Below are 17,906 nucleotides of genomic sequence, written 5' to 3' on the forward strand. Positions count from 1 at the left end.
TCCATATTTTTAGGGTTTTCATTCTTCATCTTTTGAAGACTTATTAAATTCCTTCGGGTTGCATTTGATCTTCTGCCGGGCTAAGATTGATTGTAAAGGTATGCTTGCTAATTCTTGTGTTGCTAGTTTGTGGAGCCATTAGGTGTTTGCATGTGAAAGTACCTTTGGGATTTCTTTCTTGTTCTTAACCTAAATCATAACACTAATCCATCCTCTATCCTTTTATCCATTTTTCTTGTTCCATTTCTTGGTTTATCTTGTTTATTTGTTGGGTTTATTTACAAGAATAAGTCCGGTATAAATTCATGAGTCTTCAAACTATAAGATTCACGTTAATAGTAATAATACTACAGCTAGAAATCGGTATTTAGGAAAGGCAAACAAACTCAAACCTCAGCTATGGTTGAATATTTGAATAGAATATGCAAAATAAAAACAACTCTATTTTGTTTAGACTCAAAATATATAAGCTTTAATAATATGTACTTTTAGAACATATCATGATGCAGTTTGGTTCTCATGTACAACTTCTAAATATATATCTCTATATAAATATACAGGAATGCATCGTGTGATATACATGTTGTAATTAAATAATACCTAGATTTGATATAAGCAATCCCGTAATTATCCGTTTTTTCAATACTATTATATTGGCTATATAATGTCTATATTAATGATAGTTACTCTATTCAGGTAGTATGTATTTATTTAATATCTTAAATCTCTCAGATTGTATTTAATAGTATAATATTCCCTCAATTTTTTTATTTATTCTAATCAAAATTATTCGTTACTAAAAATAGAGATACATTAATTTATACTTTTTAAAATGACAACGCTTCTTAAGTATATTGTTGGCCGAGATTTTACATTTGAACTTTTTTTTTATTGCCACATGGCAGCTTATTATTCATCCACGTGTAGAAATGATTGGCTAGGAATGGTTGTATGGTGTTATTTTAAGAGGTGTTGTCATTTTAACGTAGCCCTTGTCACCTGTTCAACTTTATTCTTTTTCCACTTAAAATACAAAAAAAACTGAAATGGGAGAACAATGGTAAGAAGATAAACAAGACCATTCTCGGTGTCGCCCACCCCTGCTTCGAAGCTCTCGTCCACGACATCATCGTCATCAATTACTTTAAGGCCCTTCTTGGTATGGTGGAATGGAATGGAGGTAGGATCCTACCTCCATTCCATTCCTTTGCTTGGTAAATATTTTTGTTAGGAATCACCATTCCTTTTGGAATGGCCATTCCATTCCACATGGGAATACCCATTCCATCCATTTAGCTAAGGAATGACCATTCCATTCCATTCTATTTTCCTTTCTTCTTATTTTAAAATTTAACAAAATTATATAAATATTATTTTATATTATATTTAAATTTAATACCGTCACAATTTTACAATAAAATAAAAAAATTTTAATTATTGAAAATCCACACACACACTTCACACACGTACAAATTTCACACACTTTACACATTTCACACACTACACGCACTACACACATTTCACACACTACTCACACTTCACACACTACACATATTTCACACACTACCCATACTTCACACACTACACACACTACACACATTTCACACAGTTCACATACAACACACACTTCACACACTACACACACTACACACATTTCACACACTACACAGTTCACATACTACACACACTTCACACATTTCACACACTACACACATTTGCACACACTTCACACATTTTACACACTACACACACTATACACATTTCATACAGTACACACTGTACACAAATTCAAAAATAGGATGCTTGAAATGGGTTAAATGTGAGTAGTGATTGTAGTGTGTGAAATGTGTGTAGTGTGTGAAATGCATGTAGTGTGTAGTGTGTGAAATGCGTGTAGTGTGTGTAGTGTGTGAAGTGCGTGTAGTGTGTGTAGTGTGTGAAGTGCATTTTTTGGTAGAATCAACATGTTAATTATTCATATTTCATTCCATTCCATTTCTATATTAATTTGTAGATATCAAACATAGGAATGAAATCAATCAAGTAATAACAATTCCATTCCTTTTGCATCATTGTGCTTACCAAGCACAAGAATGGAATGGAATTGTCATTCCATTACCACCTTCATTCCATTCCTATTTCCATTTCATTCCCTCCTCATTCCATTCCATCCTACCAAGTAGGGCCTAAGAGTTTGAGCGAACGTCAGTGTTTCACTACAAACTACGAAGAAGCATTTTACCAAAGCCATTCCACCAATGTTTCTTCCATTTACACACAACCTTCTCATTCCTGGAGAAAATATATACTCCATACTACACTTTTATCATATCATGATGCAGTTTTGTTCTCCTGTACAACTTCTATTTCATTTAAGTACAAACTAATTAAACTGTATAAACATTACTATTTAGTGATCTAAAACAATTGTCTGAAAGACCTAAAACTAGCTAGTATTACAAAATATATAAGGAGACATAAGAAAATAATTAGAGCAATCACTAATAATACTTCTAAGGTGAAATCAAGCTTCCTTCATACTCAATGATCACATCAGCCAAGGTCGAGCTACTACGTATTTTGAAACGTCGTATGAGTTTCCGAGCAAGGTAATCATACAAAATCACTTCTCTAGGTTTACTACCTCTGACAATCACACGATCATCGTTCCTCCAAATTTGAATATCATCACTCTCCAGAATTTTGAGCCTCCAAAAAGGCTTTAGTTCCACATTACTCACATTATTCCAAACAAGCTCACTTCCTTCCACGCTCGACTCATAAACCTTCAACCTCTTACGGTCGAAAACAAGGATAACAAAAGAATAGTCACTCTTTGCTAGAACATGAAAACCACTTGAGTAATAAAATACTTTATCATCCAATGGTGGTATTGAAGTTGTTCGAAACACTTCATTCTTCATATCAAAGCTTAGTAGAATCTTCTTACCCCATATCCCTCTCCGCCCTTCCCAGTGCACAAAGGATCCATTCTTGCACTGCGACTTTATTGGGCTCTGGATGACCAAATCTTGATCAATATCCAAATTACTCCAAGAATTCGTCCTTTCCGAATACAAACGAGCAAGCAAACAGCTTTGATTGTTGCGTTGCCGTAAATGCACCACTTTGTAATCTTCGTCGAAACCCAAACCCACCCTATCTAAATGATAAAGGATCGAGCAAAAGTGTAAGGAGGAAGTGGTAGAATCTTGAATTGACCTAGAAAAGGATTGCATATTGCAACTTGTGACTTACCTAGAGGTGAACTTAGGCACACTAGACCCTTAACTGCCCAAGATAATATAAGGTTGTAAACCTGAAATTCATGCGACATTAATAACTTCCCGTTGTCTAGGAGATTTATCGATATACTCTTCAAGTTTCGACTATCATCGACATAAGTACTAATAAACCGTAGATATACCTCCTCATCTTTGATGTAATTGTTACGTCGCAACAAAGTGTGCAGTTTTATGAAGTGTGGAGAATCAATGTCGTAACACCATAATTTGCAGACAGCTCTGAATCTGAAGAGGGATCGAACGGGAAGATGCAAGAGTATCTCAAACGCCAAATCGTTGTTCATGATCATTGTTATGTGTTTCTATGAAATTGTTGGAATTGTGCAATGCGATGTACACACGTTTGGTAATTTGTATATATAGTATTAGATTATATTTATGATACAGATGAAGAGTCGATTTGATTTTATTTGATTTATTAGATTTATATATATCCAAGTCGATTCTTTTTCTCTAATCATAGTTCGAGACTTTTTTTTATCTATGTGATTTCCATATTTCTAGACTTTGTATAGGTCATCAAAGTGATACTCCCTCCTTCTCAAGATATTAGACTCATATATCCTTTTGCATGTCATAACATACTTGAGCTATTGTTATTTATGCTAAAAATTTATTTTATTTTCAACTCCACTTAGGGCATCCGCATCGCAGACGCGATGCTGTCTCAGTCTCGTCTCGACGAGACGAGACAGCGTTGCGACGCTCGTCTCGTCGAGACGAGATGAGACATCTCAACGCGCGACGTGTGCCGGCGAGGCCGACCTCGAGCTGGCGAGACGACGCGCGCGCCCCACGTGGCGTGGCGCGCGCTGGAGGATGGCGTGACGCCCACTCGTCGGCTCGCGAGTGGGCGTCGGAATTATTACGTAATAATTTTTATTTTTTTTATAAATTCGAATTTAATAAAAAAAAATTTAAACGGTCAAATGACCGTTGCATCAAACGGTCGAATTTTTTAAATTTTTTTTTCTTTTCTTTTATTATTCTATAAATACTCCATACTCCATTCACCATTTTACACGCACAAACACTACTCTCATTTCTCTTCCATTCACTACACTCATCTATTCATTTATCTCCAATTGTTGAAAAAATGTCCGGCGATGGAAACTCCAGCAGCGGCGGCTCCAGCAGGCGGCGCTCCGACGGGCTTGACTTGAACTCGTTCGACGATTGGGCGAGCATGTACAACTTTTTGGGTACTCCCGGTTCGTCGCCGAGCAACCAAGCCTCGACCACTCCGCCGGCGTACCAAACACCACATTTTGATGTGGATGCATACTATCGTACCTCCCCCCAGAGGTACGGGCAATCGCCGGGATTATCCCAAATTCCGGAGAATTTTTTGCCGCCTGAACGCACTTTGCCCGACTGGCTAAAAGGTGGAGACTCCGGCTCTGGTAGGACCGGCCTCAAGATCGGCGTCAATGTCGAGGAGGAAGAGGAGAAAGAGGGCGACCATGAGGTTGTGGGGGACGGCAGCCGTCATCCATACAGCCAAAACGAGACGTTAGCTCTGTACGACGCTTGGATCATCGTCTCGTACGATCTTGTCGTCGGGAATCAACAAACCAACAAGTGTTTTTGGAAAAAAATCACCGAAGTTTACAACGCACGAAGGCCGAAGAACACCTTTGCCTGCAACGTGAAGATGCTCTGCAGTCATTGGGACCGATGCGACAAAGATGTCAAAAAAATTTGCGCGATATTCAGGGCAGAAGAGGCGAATTATCAAAGCGGAGCCAGTGGAGCCGGCATTCTGAGAGCGGCGTTGCGGGTCTTCAAAGACGACGTCGGTAAAGATTTCAAGTTTGTCGATGTTTGGTCGCAAGTCCACCACCTTGAAAGGTGGGCTGGCGGTGTCGAGTCGGGCTCGAAACGCACGAAGCACACGGCGAGTGGCCACTACTCGTCTAGTGATGGCGGTGAAGGCAACACCTCACGTGAGGGCACGCCAACCGATACGCCAGCCGATGATGCAGGGGGGTCTTCTTCCGGTACACGACGTCGGCCGCAAGGGACCAACGCAGCAAAGGCGGCGAGAGCGAGGGGGAGAGGGAGAGAGAGGGGGAGGGGCCGCGGTGAATCAAGCCAGGCGGGCGAGGGCTCGGGCTCCGGCACGGGCACGGGCTACAACAACCTAATGTCCATGTACCTGGTCGCCACGATTGCTGACACTTCAAAAATGAATCCTCGCCAATTTGAAGCCCATATGGACGGAATTGAGCATCTGAAAGCCCAACTTGGTATTCGGGATCGATCTAACTTGGGTGCACCGCCGATTTCGGGGGATGATTCGTCGGCGGAGTAGTTTTTATAGTTTAATTTAGAGTATTTTAGTTATGTATTTTTTATTTTTTAGGATTTTAAATTATGTATTTTTTTATTTTTTAGGTTTTTAAATTGTAATTTTTATTTTATTTAATGAAGTGTGTTATTAATTGAATTTGTTGAAATTAAAAATAAAAAATGAGATTGAATGAATAGTTAAGAGATGGTTTAAGAGATGAAGGGATGCATGTGTTGTCTCTTAGTTAAGAGATGAACTGAAAAGTATAATGGAGCTCATGAATAGTGTATAGATGAGACGGTTAAAAGACGGATAAGAAACAGAGATGCGGATGGCCTTAAACCATAAAACAACATTTCATAAATTCGATGTGCCAAAAAAAAAGTTCTAATATTTTGAGATGGAGTCCACACTTAAAGTTGAGTGTGGGTTGAATTAATGACTATTTTGTCTTTATATGTATGACCCTCCTTCTATATTTATCAATGGAGTTAGGTGATCTTATACTACGCACAGCATGTGCACGCTAGAGAAGCGTGGGAACATTTTCTTCCTGACGCTAACCGGCGCCGGGAAGAAAGACCAGGAGCACCGCCTCAACCCGACGCTCATCGCCGCCATCCGCGCGGCGCTATCCGAAGTCAGATCGCAATCCGTCCCCGGATCGGCGCTCATCACTCAAGCCGAAGGCCGATTCTTCTCCAACGGCGTCGACCTCCGCCCCGGGGCGGCGGCGGCGGAGGAGGAGCTAATCGCGATGGTAGATCTGTTCCGAGGCGTCGTCGCCGACCTCCTCTCCCTCCCCATGCCGACCGTCGCCGCCGTGGCCGGGCACGCGGCGGCGGCGGGGCTGATCCTCGCGATCAGCCACGACTACGTGGTGATGGCGAGATCGAGGGCGGTGCTGTACCTGAGCGAGCTCGACATCGGCATGAGCCTGCCGGACTACTTCACGGCGCTGATCCAGGGGAAATTGAGCTCCAGCGCCGCGCGGCGGGAGCTGGCGCTCCGCGCGGCGAAGATCGGCGGCGATGCGGCGTACGATTCCGCGGAGGAGGTGGCGGCGGCGGCGGTGGAGAGGGCGGAGGAATTGGGGAAGAAGAAGTGGAGCGGCGAAGCCTACGCGGAGATAAGGAAATCTCTGTATCCAGATGTTTGCGGTTTGTTAGGATTGGAAGAGAAGAGTGTCTTTCCATCTAAGCTTTGAATAATCGTGAAATCAAATTGTTGATTATTAACTTAATCACCAGAATTACAGTACTCCCTCGGTCCCCGATTAAGAGTCACACTTTTCCATTTCAATTCGTCTCCAATTAAGAGTCATACTTCATTTTTACCATGAATAGTAAGTAGGTCCCATATTCCACTAACTCAATTCACTCACGTCACATTTTATTATAAAACTAGTATAAAAAATGGGTCTCACATTCCACTAACTTTTTCAACCAACTTTTCTTTGCATTTCTTAAAACTCGTGTCCAGTCAAAGTGTGACTCTTAATCGGGGATGGAGGGAGTGTCATTCATTGATATTTTGGTGTTGTTTATGCACTTCTGTATTTTCAACAATCATCACAATACCAACAAATACCTTTCTTTGATCGCTCTGCTTTCTCTTCCCGTGAAAGACGAACAATAGGAAGTTTCGATAAATCTATACACGCCGAAAGTTCTTGAGCTAAAGCAAAGGCTGAGGCCAGTGCTATTGGGCGGTGTATAACTTCACTTGGTGTTGTGTAGGCTGCTTCAAACCCGCAATATAGATGGGCAATAGTGTAGATTCAGGAACCGCAGAAACCCGATTGAGTTAACTTTTCAAATGCAGCCTGATACTCAGCTACACTACCAGTGCCAGACAAAGCTTCGAAATTAGCCCAATATAACTCTCGTAACAATGTGGATCTCCAAAAATTCCTGCCAGGTGACAAACACATTGTTAGCACAGTAATAAAAATCCAGTCGGCAACCGGAGGATCAAACATCATGACTGACATAATGACGTGGTCAAAATAATACTCCATCCGTCCCGCTTTAACAGTCCCATTGACTTTTCTGCTTTTTTTTTAAAATGAAAAAAAATAGTTAAAGTCGAGAAATGATAGTAAGGGAGACAATAATGTACATAAGACTCTTCTCTATATTATTTTCTCTCTTAATTTACCATTTCTCCTCTTTAACTACTTATTATCATTTTTACAAAAAAAAAGGACAAAAAGTCAATGAGACTACTAAAGCGGGACGGAGGGAGTATTATTGAACACGGGATATGCATGTATAATTGCACGATCCCATAACTACTTGTTGAATATGCAACTATCTCTCTATATATCAATTAAATTAATGGCAAAACAAATGGCTATTAATATTGAAGCATAGTACTTTCACTTGGAATTTATGTGACGAATTTTATTGGAAGCATGATGTGAAATACTGGAAAGATTCTCAGGCCATGTAACACTTGAATGAATGTATGGAAAATACTCAAATAAATGTAATTTGATGATTCATGAACTCATATTGAAAGATCAAAGATAAATTCTGATAAATTCAATCTATCAATGTGTAGTACAAAGAAGCTATTCGACCAAAGTTTCTTCCATCTACACAACTTTCTCATGCCTGGAGAAACTTCTGGATTTTCTTCAGCCATTCGACGTATTCTGTGGTGTCCTTGTTGATCATATACCCGTGCAAGAAATTGGTTGTGCTCGCCTTGATCCCTCTAATCTCCAGATACCGGTGGAGTGCCTTCTGCAAATTCTCATCCAAATCCCTAACGAACAAACATACAAGGCTCAATCCATCACCCGACCAACAGAAATGTTTAGAGACGCGTCAATCATATGAAACAGAACTTACCCAAAGTCAGGTCCCTCGTAGGCGATTTGGTCCTCAGAGTTTTTCTCGGGATCTTTCACTGACAAGCTGTCAATCACAATCTCGTCAGGATAAGCAGTGCAACCAAACTCCAGATAGGGTCCACTCCTCTTGGAGGTTTTGACAACCAACGGGATGCTAGATTGGTTCGAGGCATCATCATCATCCTCATCGCCCGTAACAAGGTTGGGCATGTACACTTCGACACTTATGGTTTCACCCTGGTAATCTCTGGTCAGCGATACAGTTTCTGATCCAACACGGTTTTCGATTTTAAAAGGGAAGCCCTCTGGCACCTCCTCCTCAGCCTAATGGAAACCAGAAAAACGGTATTGTTTCCGCAGTGAAAACGTAACAGAAATCAAACAAAGCAGATACATAGCTTCACAAATCTAATACTTATATCTCAAACTTACATAAACGAAACCATCACATTCACAGCCTCAGGTAAAAAGAAATTACACAAACTATTGAACTCCAAAATCCAACTAATGACCAATATGTTTATAGGAAATTTAGATACTTGTTTGCACATATCGGAATTTAATCATAACAACATTTATCAATAATCAAAGCTCAAATATGATCTCTAAAAGCATACAAAAACACTCGAAATAAAACAGTTCCTAAATCTCAAGCAGAAAAAAAACACTCAATAAATGAAAAAAAAACTATATTGCAGAAAGATTATCCTTTTTTGTTAAGAATGAATCTCAAACCTAATTCTAAATTGCAATCGCGGCCTAATTTGTAGTCAATTCAACCATTTCTGCAGAAACAAGCACGAAAATCTGAAGCGAAACAGAGACGGAATAGATAGTAAAATATAGACCTCGGTCACAGAGTAAGAGTCGTTGGCGCATTCAATCTCGTACTCCACGCTTTTCAGCAGCGACTCGTCGGAGCTAATCTCGGTGGAATAGCGGAGGAGAATAGACGGGAATGACCTCGGCGACTGGAGCTCCTTCAGCCGGCCGTTGACGGTGGCGGAGAAGGCTGAGCTGTGGTGGCGGAGGGAGTACCATCGGCTTCCGGCGGAAGCTCGGACGGCGAGAGGTACAAGCCTTGAAGCAGAGCGTATAAGCTTATTGAGTGACATTTTAGGGGTTAGGGTTTTAGGAGTGGAATGTGATGCTTAAATCGGAAGAATATAACCCATTTTTTCCATTCTTTTCTAATTTTTACCCTTTTTTCGGAAAGAAAGGTTTCATTTTTTAGATTTTATAATTGGAAATTCGATTGTTTGGTTTACCAGTGTATTTAATCCCCAAAACTTAAAGAATAAAAATAAACATTGTAATTTAAGATAAAAGTGTTGGAGTAGTAAAATAATGTGTTGTATGTCGGATGTTCACTGTTAGATCATCTCCAATTATATATCAAAATTCATTTTTGGTGTAAAAATCATCTCCAATCAAACATCAAATTCAAATCCATTTTTGGATTTTGCTACCGAACAATACCAAAGATAGTGTTACTGCAAAAAATTATGAGATATCGAAAATCAGTCCATTATTATTTAATTAATATGAATCAATATACGAAATTACAATAACAAATGAAGACGCTCGATTTCAAGAATATTTAACGCGATATGATGCTATAAGAAATAAAAATTCTCTAGTTGATCATTTGTCGGAACAATACAAATTTCGAGTCTTGAATTTTTTGCTATTTTATATGCGTGTTGTGGTATGTGTTTTTATAGTTATGATAGGTTTGTGTTAAAATGACAACCCCTCTTAAAATGACATCGTGACACCGCTTATACAGCAATATTATAAACGCTACACAACAATATTACAAACACTACACAACAATCTATAGTTTGTTGTATAGTGTGTCGGATATTGCTGGACAAGAAATATTGCTGGTTAAAGACCAGCAAATTGCTGACCGTCTTTTTCCAGATTTTTTTTTGCCACGTGTCAGCTTATTATTCGTCCACGTGTACAAATGATTGGCTAGGAATGGTGGTATGGTGTTATTTTAAGGGGTGGTGGCACCCTAACATGCCCCGTTATGATATTTTTAAATATGTTTTGATTTATGTTTTAATTTTATTATAACACGTGAAGTGTATTTTAATGTCAAGTTAGTGTAATTTTTTAATATAAAATATATTTAATAGTACATAAATATATTACTAAAAAATTTATTTATTTCTTTATGGTTTGGGAATTAATGTGTAATTTAAATAAGTTAATATAATTGAAAAAGTATTAAAAGTTGGTAGAGGTGGAATCTCGATAACCCAACGCCTCCTAATCACTTTTAGGGCCATACTAGTACAATTTAGGGCCATACTAATACAAAAATTATAATAGTGGTCCATGTCATATACACCAATGTTTGATGCTTTGGTAGAATAAATAATTATTCTCATTCAATAAAGTAAAAGTGAAAATTTATGCAAAATTCGAGTGGTTATTAGTATATGAAATTTTGCCAAAAGAACATTTTATTCTAATTTCATGCTTTTCAAGGTCACATCTTTTTTATAGCTATCTTGACATCCATTACTCCATATAACTTATAACTCATCCTTTAATATTATATTAGTCCATAATTTGGCAAATCTAATGATCTACTTAAAATTTAAATGCATAAGAAAGCGACACAAACATAGCTGTGCTGCCCATTACTCTTTTTCCAAATTTCAGCTTTCTTTTTATCGCTAAGTTGGTGAGGTTGGGAAAGGATCAAAGCAGATAATTCGGGTCATGAGATTTAGATCAAAATCACCCCCTTCTTCTTCGGTGATCTTCAACAATTCACACATAAAATATTGCTGAATCACAGCTGAATTTCTGAATTCAAAAATCTGGGAAACCTTATTTAGTGGTTTGTTCAAAAGGGTCAGCAGAAGGGATTTGTTTCTGTTGTTCTTGATTTTCAATTTCAATCTTGTAGAGGAGTGTTTTGAGTGAATCCCACCGTTCTATTTGTCTTGTGGGACTGACCCATCTCATGAAGATTCAATCTTTACCAGTAAAAATCATATCTTTTTCATATTTTGAGCAGTAATAAATATACACACATACATAGATAGAGAAATGAAGAGATTGTTTGGAAGCCCAGGTAGAAAAAGTGGGCTGATTTTGAGGATTGGGCAGTGTATGTCAGCAGCTGTTTCAATTGGTGTCATGGCCTCTGCTCATGGCTTCTCATCTACTACTGCCTTTTGGTAATTATTTTTTCTACCATTTTATGCTGTAAAAATGTTTTCTTTTAGCCAGCTGTGTTTGCAGATGTTTAGTTTGCTCATTCAATGATGTACTAGTACTAGATGGTGACACTTTCTTTATTGAAGAGGTTCCAATAGTGGAAACCTAGAATTTGCTGTTTCTGGTAACTTGTTGTATATAGAAATATAGATTGGTGATTTTTGGGTTGATAGTGAAAGGGATGTCTAATTTTCTACCAGTCCAATTTAACATGTTCTTCGAAATTGAGGGTTTGATTGATTGGGTGGCAAAAGGGCAATGTTTGAACAAATTTAATGCTGTCTATGATTTGTTAAGTGATGCCGTTGGTGATGGTGAATTAAGTGGCATTTTGTACTGATTTAGTGTCTGAGGTCGATAGTTAGACGCCCTCTTGTTCCTTTTCAGTCGTGGATGTCAATACTTGTGTGGCTAGAAATGGTTTATACTGGAGTAGAGTCGTAGATACTAATGGCTGAAACGTTTTGTTCTGCCAGCTACTTAATTGCATCAATGGGGCTTCAGGTTTTGTGGAGCTTTGGACTCATGTGCCTAGACATACATGCTTTGAGGTTCAACAAAGACCTGCATACGAACATCATTGTGAGCTTGTTTGTTGTCGGTGATTGGGTAAGTGTGACGTGCTTGAGATTCATTAGTTTGAGCTACTTTAATTTCGAGTGTCTATTGCTTATTACAACTGGAATCACTTTGGTTCTGTACTTTTATCTTTTGATACAGTACAAAGACATATAAATGCGTGAAGATGTCATTTTGAGATCTTATTTGACGATACTTCTAGTATGTTCGTTCATACACTCCCGGTCTCCCATGTTTATGTTGAAAATTTCATATGGCACGTTCTTTATTTTGAATGTGGATCACCTTGAACTTGCCAACCACAACTTCTTGTTCTAGGGGTGCACACATGCTACATGCTTCTACGTTGTGCCTTTTATGCAGAAAGTTCAAAGTTCATTTGAACGAGGATAAAAGAGAGGTTAACCAATCAACGTCTATTTGTTTCTAATTAAGACACCAACCTAATTACGCCCGGCCCAGCTAGAGTGCTGTGAAATTATATCACGTAGCAGCATAATAGATATTGAAAGTTGACCTGCCAGAGATTGAATAAAACGTCACTCACGAATAGTTGCAGATGTTCTCGAAGTAGGCCCACCACGGTGATGGGCATGATTGTAAAATTAGAAAAGAAGATGCATGATTTTGTGCATAATTGCATTTAGAGGTGACAGTTTGTGTAAATGCCGTGTTTCATGTTGAGATGATAATGAGAGAACATGACAACATTTAGAGGATTAAAATTTTGTAGGTTTAGAGAGATTAGAGTATCTATAATCTTAAACTACTATATCGACATCCCTTCTGCGTGTATATGTGTGTTTTATTAACTCCCGAATACCTCATTCAATGATGTAAACCTTGTATCGCATTAATGAGTTTTTTATTTGAAGCATACGCACGAAACCATGGACTATGTTCAAGGATATTTGGGCTGCACTCGAGTTTGATAAATACAACATCATATTCGAAAATGTTGCAAAGCGACATGATCTGTTTCTACTAGTCTGTATGCCTGTGTTGGTAATAAAACTGTTTAATGGTGAGGAAAACCTCCGCAGCATGTATCTTATGAAATAGTCAAGACCGTTGCTTGTTAAATGACTATCCGGGTATTTATTTCAGTCGACCAAAGTTGCTCAGAACTTCAATTTGTAATATGTTTTGCAGGTGACTGCTACTCTATCTCTTGCAGCTGCGAGCTCCTCTGCCGGTGTTATGGTGCTCTTCGTTACGGACACAAATATCTGCAAATCAGATTTGAATCTGTCATGCAACATGATCCAAATATCCATAGCTTTTGCTTTCGCGTCGTGGTTTCTTCTTGCCTTGTCTTCGTACATCATGTTTTGGCTTGTGGCATCGATCTAAACAGCATGACCGGATGCTCGTTGTGCCAGTGTATATATACTGTCAATTTTGAAATGAGTTTTCGTAAGAAGCATTTACATTTTTCTTTTTCTTTTTTTACCATGTCTGAACCTCAATCCTTCCCTTATGAATAGGGAAGAGATTCGTTTGTAACATCACACATTCAGTAATATCTTGGGTTCAGTTTGCGTGTGATTTTCAAGTACATTTAGTGTTCCATGTTCAAGAACTTGAAAATATTTGAATTGTTACTCATAGCAAAGTGCATCTTTCTTTTGAAAAATCTCTACTGAAAACTCCAAGATTGGTTTTTTGATGGAATTGCAAAATGGGTGCTGCAAAATCATTGGGAATTCATCAAAGAATTACTATCACAATACACCAAATCCAAACACAACTTCACAAGGGGCAATTTTCAGAACAAGATAATTGGAATTTATGAAGCAAGAAACCCAAGTTCCTCATCATAAAAAAAATTCTCATCCAAGAATTCAGAAGCTGCTTTAACTTCAAGAGATAATAATCTACAAAAATAGTACAGATTATTTTTATGGACCAAAAAGATTACACATTTCACATCAGAGACCATCTTTAGGCAGCAACTGAAGAGAGCAAGAACAACAACACACTGACAGAAAAAGTACAGTTTAAATTACTAAGCACAGATGTCAACATCAGACCTTTACATTACTATCTCTGGTTTCAAAATGCTGGACTTGATCTCCTTGTGAGGCAAAACAACTCCTCCATTGCTGTAAATTTCGTCGCAGACATGAACGTCTTCTCCGAGGATGGTCATGTTCTCCACCCGAGCCCACTGACCAACGGTCGAGTGCCAGCCAATGATACTTGATGATATGCAGGCATGTTTCTTGATGCGGACTCCACGCATGACCGTGCAGCAAGACAGCCTCACACCCGACTCAACGACACAACCAGGGCCAATTGCAACGTCAGGGCCAATCAAGCATCCCTCTCCGATTTTTGCGCTTTCATCCACCAAGACGTTTCCGATTATGTGAGTACCAGTGGCCAATTTAGGAGAAGCTTTCTTCCTCAAGGAGTCCAGGTATAGTCTTAGACCTGTGATGTAATCCTTTGGCTGCCCGATGTCCATCCAGAAACCCGGCAGGACCATTGCGTACAGCTTTCCCTCAGCAGCAATTTTTGGGAAAATCTCCTTCTCAATTGATGTGGGGCGTAATTGGATACGATCAAGCACTGAAGGGTTCAGCAGGTAAATGCCAGCATTGATCTTGTTGCCTACGAATAACTTTGGCTTCTCGACAAACCGCTCAACCTTTCCAGTAGATTCCTCTGTAACAACAACACCATATTTTGAAGGCTCATCCACCTAGATCAGCATATCATTTAGGTTTTAATCAGGTCTATGTTCCAACTCAACAATCAGAAATATTTTTAACTACATATATCTGAAAAAGACTTACCTTGGTTACCATAATAGAAGCTTCACCTCCATGGGATTTATGGAACTCAATCATCTCTTTCAGTGGATACTCGCTGATAACATCACTATTCAGAACGAAAAATGGATCTCCGGATTCATCTATCAGCTTGTCCCTAGCCAATGCAAGGGGACCGGCTGTTCCAAGAGGTTCGGTCTCTTGCGAACATGTGATCTTAATCTCAAGCTTTGCCTCAAAATCTTTCAAAAAGTTCAGCATTACCTGGAAAGGAAGGTATTCATTTGTTAATAAAGCAAAAGGATCTTTCATTGGTAAAATTGCATTGAGACAGAAGCTCACCTCTGGCTGATAATTGATGGCTAGGACTACTTCAGTTACTCCAATAGCCTTGAGGGCTTCTATCTGACACAATGACAAGAAGAATTTTAACATACATGATAGAAATTCTTAGATTTAAAACAGCATCTCAGCTAATGGTGAGCATTAGGCATTAGGCATTGTGCCTGAAATACATGTAGCATAATATAACGTACGACCCAGACCACTCCCCCTCCACCCAACAAAAGGAACCCTCACAGGAATGAAATAGAATGTACCTGGTGCAAAATCATGGGCTTGTTAGCAAAATCAACGAGCGGCTTAGGCACACTCAGTGTCAATGGCCTCAATCTAGTGCCGAAACCTCCAACAAGAATCAATGCCTTCATCCTTACCTGTAGAAGACTTTGATGGATTAACTTGATGACTCAAAACAAATTATAACCTATCTCTGCTCTTTTCTTCATTTATGCATGTATTTAAAATATGATGATAAGTGTCATGATCTAATCAATGTTGTGGGTGTCCCATAACTGTCTTTCTTAGAACTGACTCAAAACAAATGCATGGAGGAGCTAAGAAACAAGGACATATCCGAGTTGGACAGAAACAAAGCACAAATTTAAAGCTGTAGTTGAGGAAATAGACAATCAACCCATAGACACGTCATAAAGAAAGTAATTTCAAATTTTCAATATATTCAAGAGGCCACTCCAAAAGAAAACTGAGGCTGGGAAAACAACAAATTCGAGCTGTACTACAGGCTAACTCTTTCAATCAGAGTAATATAGTGAAATGTTAGCAGGTTCGAAGATATAGACGGTGCACCATGCCATAATTTCTAATTTAGGAGACTGTTCAATCTGAAATCTTTGTTAGAAAAGGAACTTCTGTTCACGCTTTCTTTCTGAGGCAGAGTAAAAGCAAACGAAAGATAGTTGATGGTGCAATTGGGCACCACAAAAGAATCTCAAAGCAATCTAGAGAACATAAAAAAATACTAAAAGAAGATTGACTCTTGCTTGATGAATCTTGACCTGGATTTTGGGTTTAAAAAGTGGATGCAACAGAGTGGAGTAATTAGTAAATCATGCAAAAAAGGGATTTTTAATCGAAAAAAACAGGACTTGCATGGAAATCAACTCTAATCACCTCTTAAGAGACATAGAAAGTGGAAACAAAAAGTGGAGTAGTAACTATTTTAAAACCAGATACCCAAAAGTAAGTAAAGTTAAACAAAAAAGAGATCTTAAGGAACCAACGGAGTACCCAATCAACAAAACAACGCAAAAATCTGTTCATTAGTAGTCGAAATTATTGAAAACCTCATAGAAGTGGTGTGGTAGCAACTACGAGAGTGGTCAGACTTGAAAACAAAGATAATTAACTATTTGAAGAATAAGAATCTAAATTTTAGTTTAACAGCACCTGATCTGAAAAAAAACAAAATGCAATAGTATGTCCATATTTCGTGAAGTCAAGCCTAACTAAATTTTGTTGAGAGCTCAAATACATCTCCAGATTGGGATGGAGCCAACCTAATCAATCTGAAAGCTTACAATCTCAGCCCATTCACTACTCATTGTATGTAAATGATCATCAGAAGCTACATTACAGTGATTAGATAATCCAAAACTTGATTTTCCATTTCCACATCTAAGATTGGAAACCAAATTCCACCAGTTGCGTATATGCATCTCCTATCCTAAATATCTTCTCCTTCATCTCCATATCTCCACATCTCCTTTACCGAATCCATCTAAGTTACTAAAAAAAAAGGCTATATTTTATCCAGAAAGTGAAAATTAAAAAATAATGGAATGCCACAAGGATCCCAATTTGACGTCTCTGCATCGGATCCAGGCTCCAGCTAACACCATTCCATTCAACTAACAAATTGGAACAAAACTAAAAAAATCCTATGCTAATCAGCACAAGCAACAACAGAAGATCGAATTTTGAAACCAATGAGACAAAAATTACACCTGCAGCATTGCCAATTACGGAAAATGTTGGTTTAACGCAATAAAATACCTGAATTTTGGGGATTTACAGCAGATCTAGGCGTAGTCAAAGTCAACAAATGCTGTATGTTCCTCGCTTTACCACAAATCTCAGCGATTTGTGGTTTTCCTGAGAGAGAGTGAGAGAGATGTCGGTAATGGCGATTGAGAGACAAAGAAGAAACAATAAATATATAGAGATGGATAGATACAGTTGCATCTGTATGTATATATACCGAACTGCTGACTTCCTCTTTTTCGATTCAATAAACCGAATTAAATTACATTTACTATCTTAATTATTAGTCAAACCGAATTACATACTCAGTCTCACTTTGGGAGTCTCAATTGAATTCGACACAAATATTAAGAAATGTAAAGAAAAATTGGTGAAAAAAGATAGTGGAGTGTGAGTGCTACCTTTTTATATTAGTTTTATAATAAAATATGAGTGAAAAAATGTTAGTGGAATGTTGAAGCCTAATGCCATTTATGGAATATTTCAACCGAGACTCCTAAAATGGG

The 17,906-nt window shown here is 38.5% G+C and overlaps 4 protein-coding genes and 1 pseudogene across 4 annotated transcripts; 2 read left to right on the forward strand and 3 right to left on the reverse strand.

Moving 5' to 3' along the window:
• Nucleotides 1-2,513: 2,513 nt before the first annotated feature.
• LOC148931397 (uncharacterized) lies at nucleotides 2,514-3,595 on the reverse strand. The gene is made up of 3 exons (XM_089064773.1): nucleotides 3,428-3,595; nucleotides 3,259-3,319; nucleotides 2,514-3,163 (listed from the first exon to the last, which is right to left on the reverse strand). The coding sequence occupies exons 1-3, from the start codon at nucleotides 3,593-3,595 to the stop codon at nucleotides 2,514-2,516; spliced, it is 879 nt and encodes a 292-aa protein (XP_088920899.1).
• Nucleotides 3,596-6,021: 2,426 nt separating this feature from the next.
• Nucleotides 6,022-6,841, forward strand: LOC125224140 (enoyl-CoA delta isomerase 2, peroxisomal pseudogene; annotated as a pseudogene).
• Nucleotides 6,842-8,083: 1,242 nt separating this feature from the next.
• Nucleotides 8,084-9,604, reverse strand: LOC125211406 (uncharacterized protein At2g39795, mitochondrial-like). Its single transcript, XM_048111179.2, has 3 exons — nucleotides 9,307-9,604; nucleotides 8,457-8,782; nucleotides 8,084-8,370 (listed from the first exon to the last, which is right to left on the reverse strand). Exons 1-3 carry the CDS (start codon nucleotides 9,571-9,573, stop codon nucleotides 8,211-8,213), a joined length of 753 nt encoding a protein of 250 aa, XP_047967136.1. The 5' UTR covers nucleotides 9,574-9,604; the 3' UTR covers nucleotides 8,084-8,210.
• Nucleotides 9,605-11,101: 1,497 nt separating this feature from the next.
• On the forward strand, nucleotides 11,102-13,823 carry LOC125222922 (CASP-like protein 5B1). Its single transcript, XM_048125817.2, has 3 exons — nucleotides 11,102-11,661; nucleotides 12,178-12,310; nucleotides 13,433-13,823. The coding sequence occupies exons 1-3, from the start codon at nucleotides 11,531-11,533 to the stop codon at nucleotides 13,631-13,633; spliced, it is 465 nt and encodes a 154-aa protein (XP_047981774.1). The 5' UTR covers nucleotides 11,102-11,530; the 3' UTR covers nucleotides 13,634-13,823.
• A 292-nt stretch (nucleotides 13,824-14,115) lies between these two features.
• LOC125222914 (mannose-1-phosphate guanylyltransferase 1-like) lies at nucleotides 14,116-17,571 on the reverse strand. The gene is made up of 5 exons (XM_048125805.2): nucleotides 17,413-17,571; nucleotides 15,657-15,773; nucleotides 15,400-15,462; nucleotides 15,082-15,321; nucleotides 14,116-14,987 (listed from the first exon to the last, which is right to left on the reverse strand). Exons 2-5 carry the CDS (start codon nucleotides 15,765-15,767, stop codon nucleotides 14,316-14,318), a joined length of 1,086 nt encoding a protein of 361 aa, XP_047981762.1. The 5' UTR covers nucleotides 15,768-15,773; nucleotides 17,413-17,571; the 3' UTR covers nucleotides 14,116-14,315.
• Nucleotides 17,572-17,906: the final 335 nt, after the last annotated feature.

This window comes from Salvia hispanica, chromosome 2, assembly GCF_029641045.1.
Source record: "Salvia hispanica isolate PSC_SH4W2 chromosome 2, Shi_PSC_v1, whole genome shotgun sequence".
NCBI lineage: Eukaryota > Viridiplantae > Streptophyta > Magnoliopsida > Lamiales > Lamiaceae > Salvia > Salvia hispanica.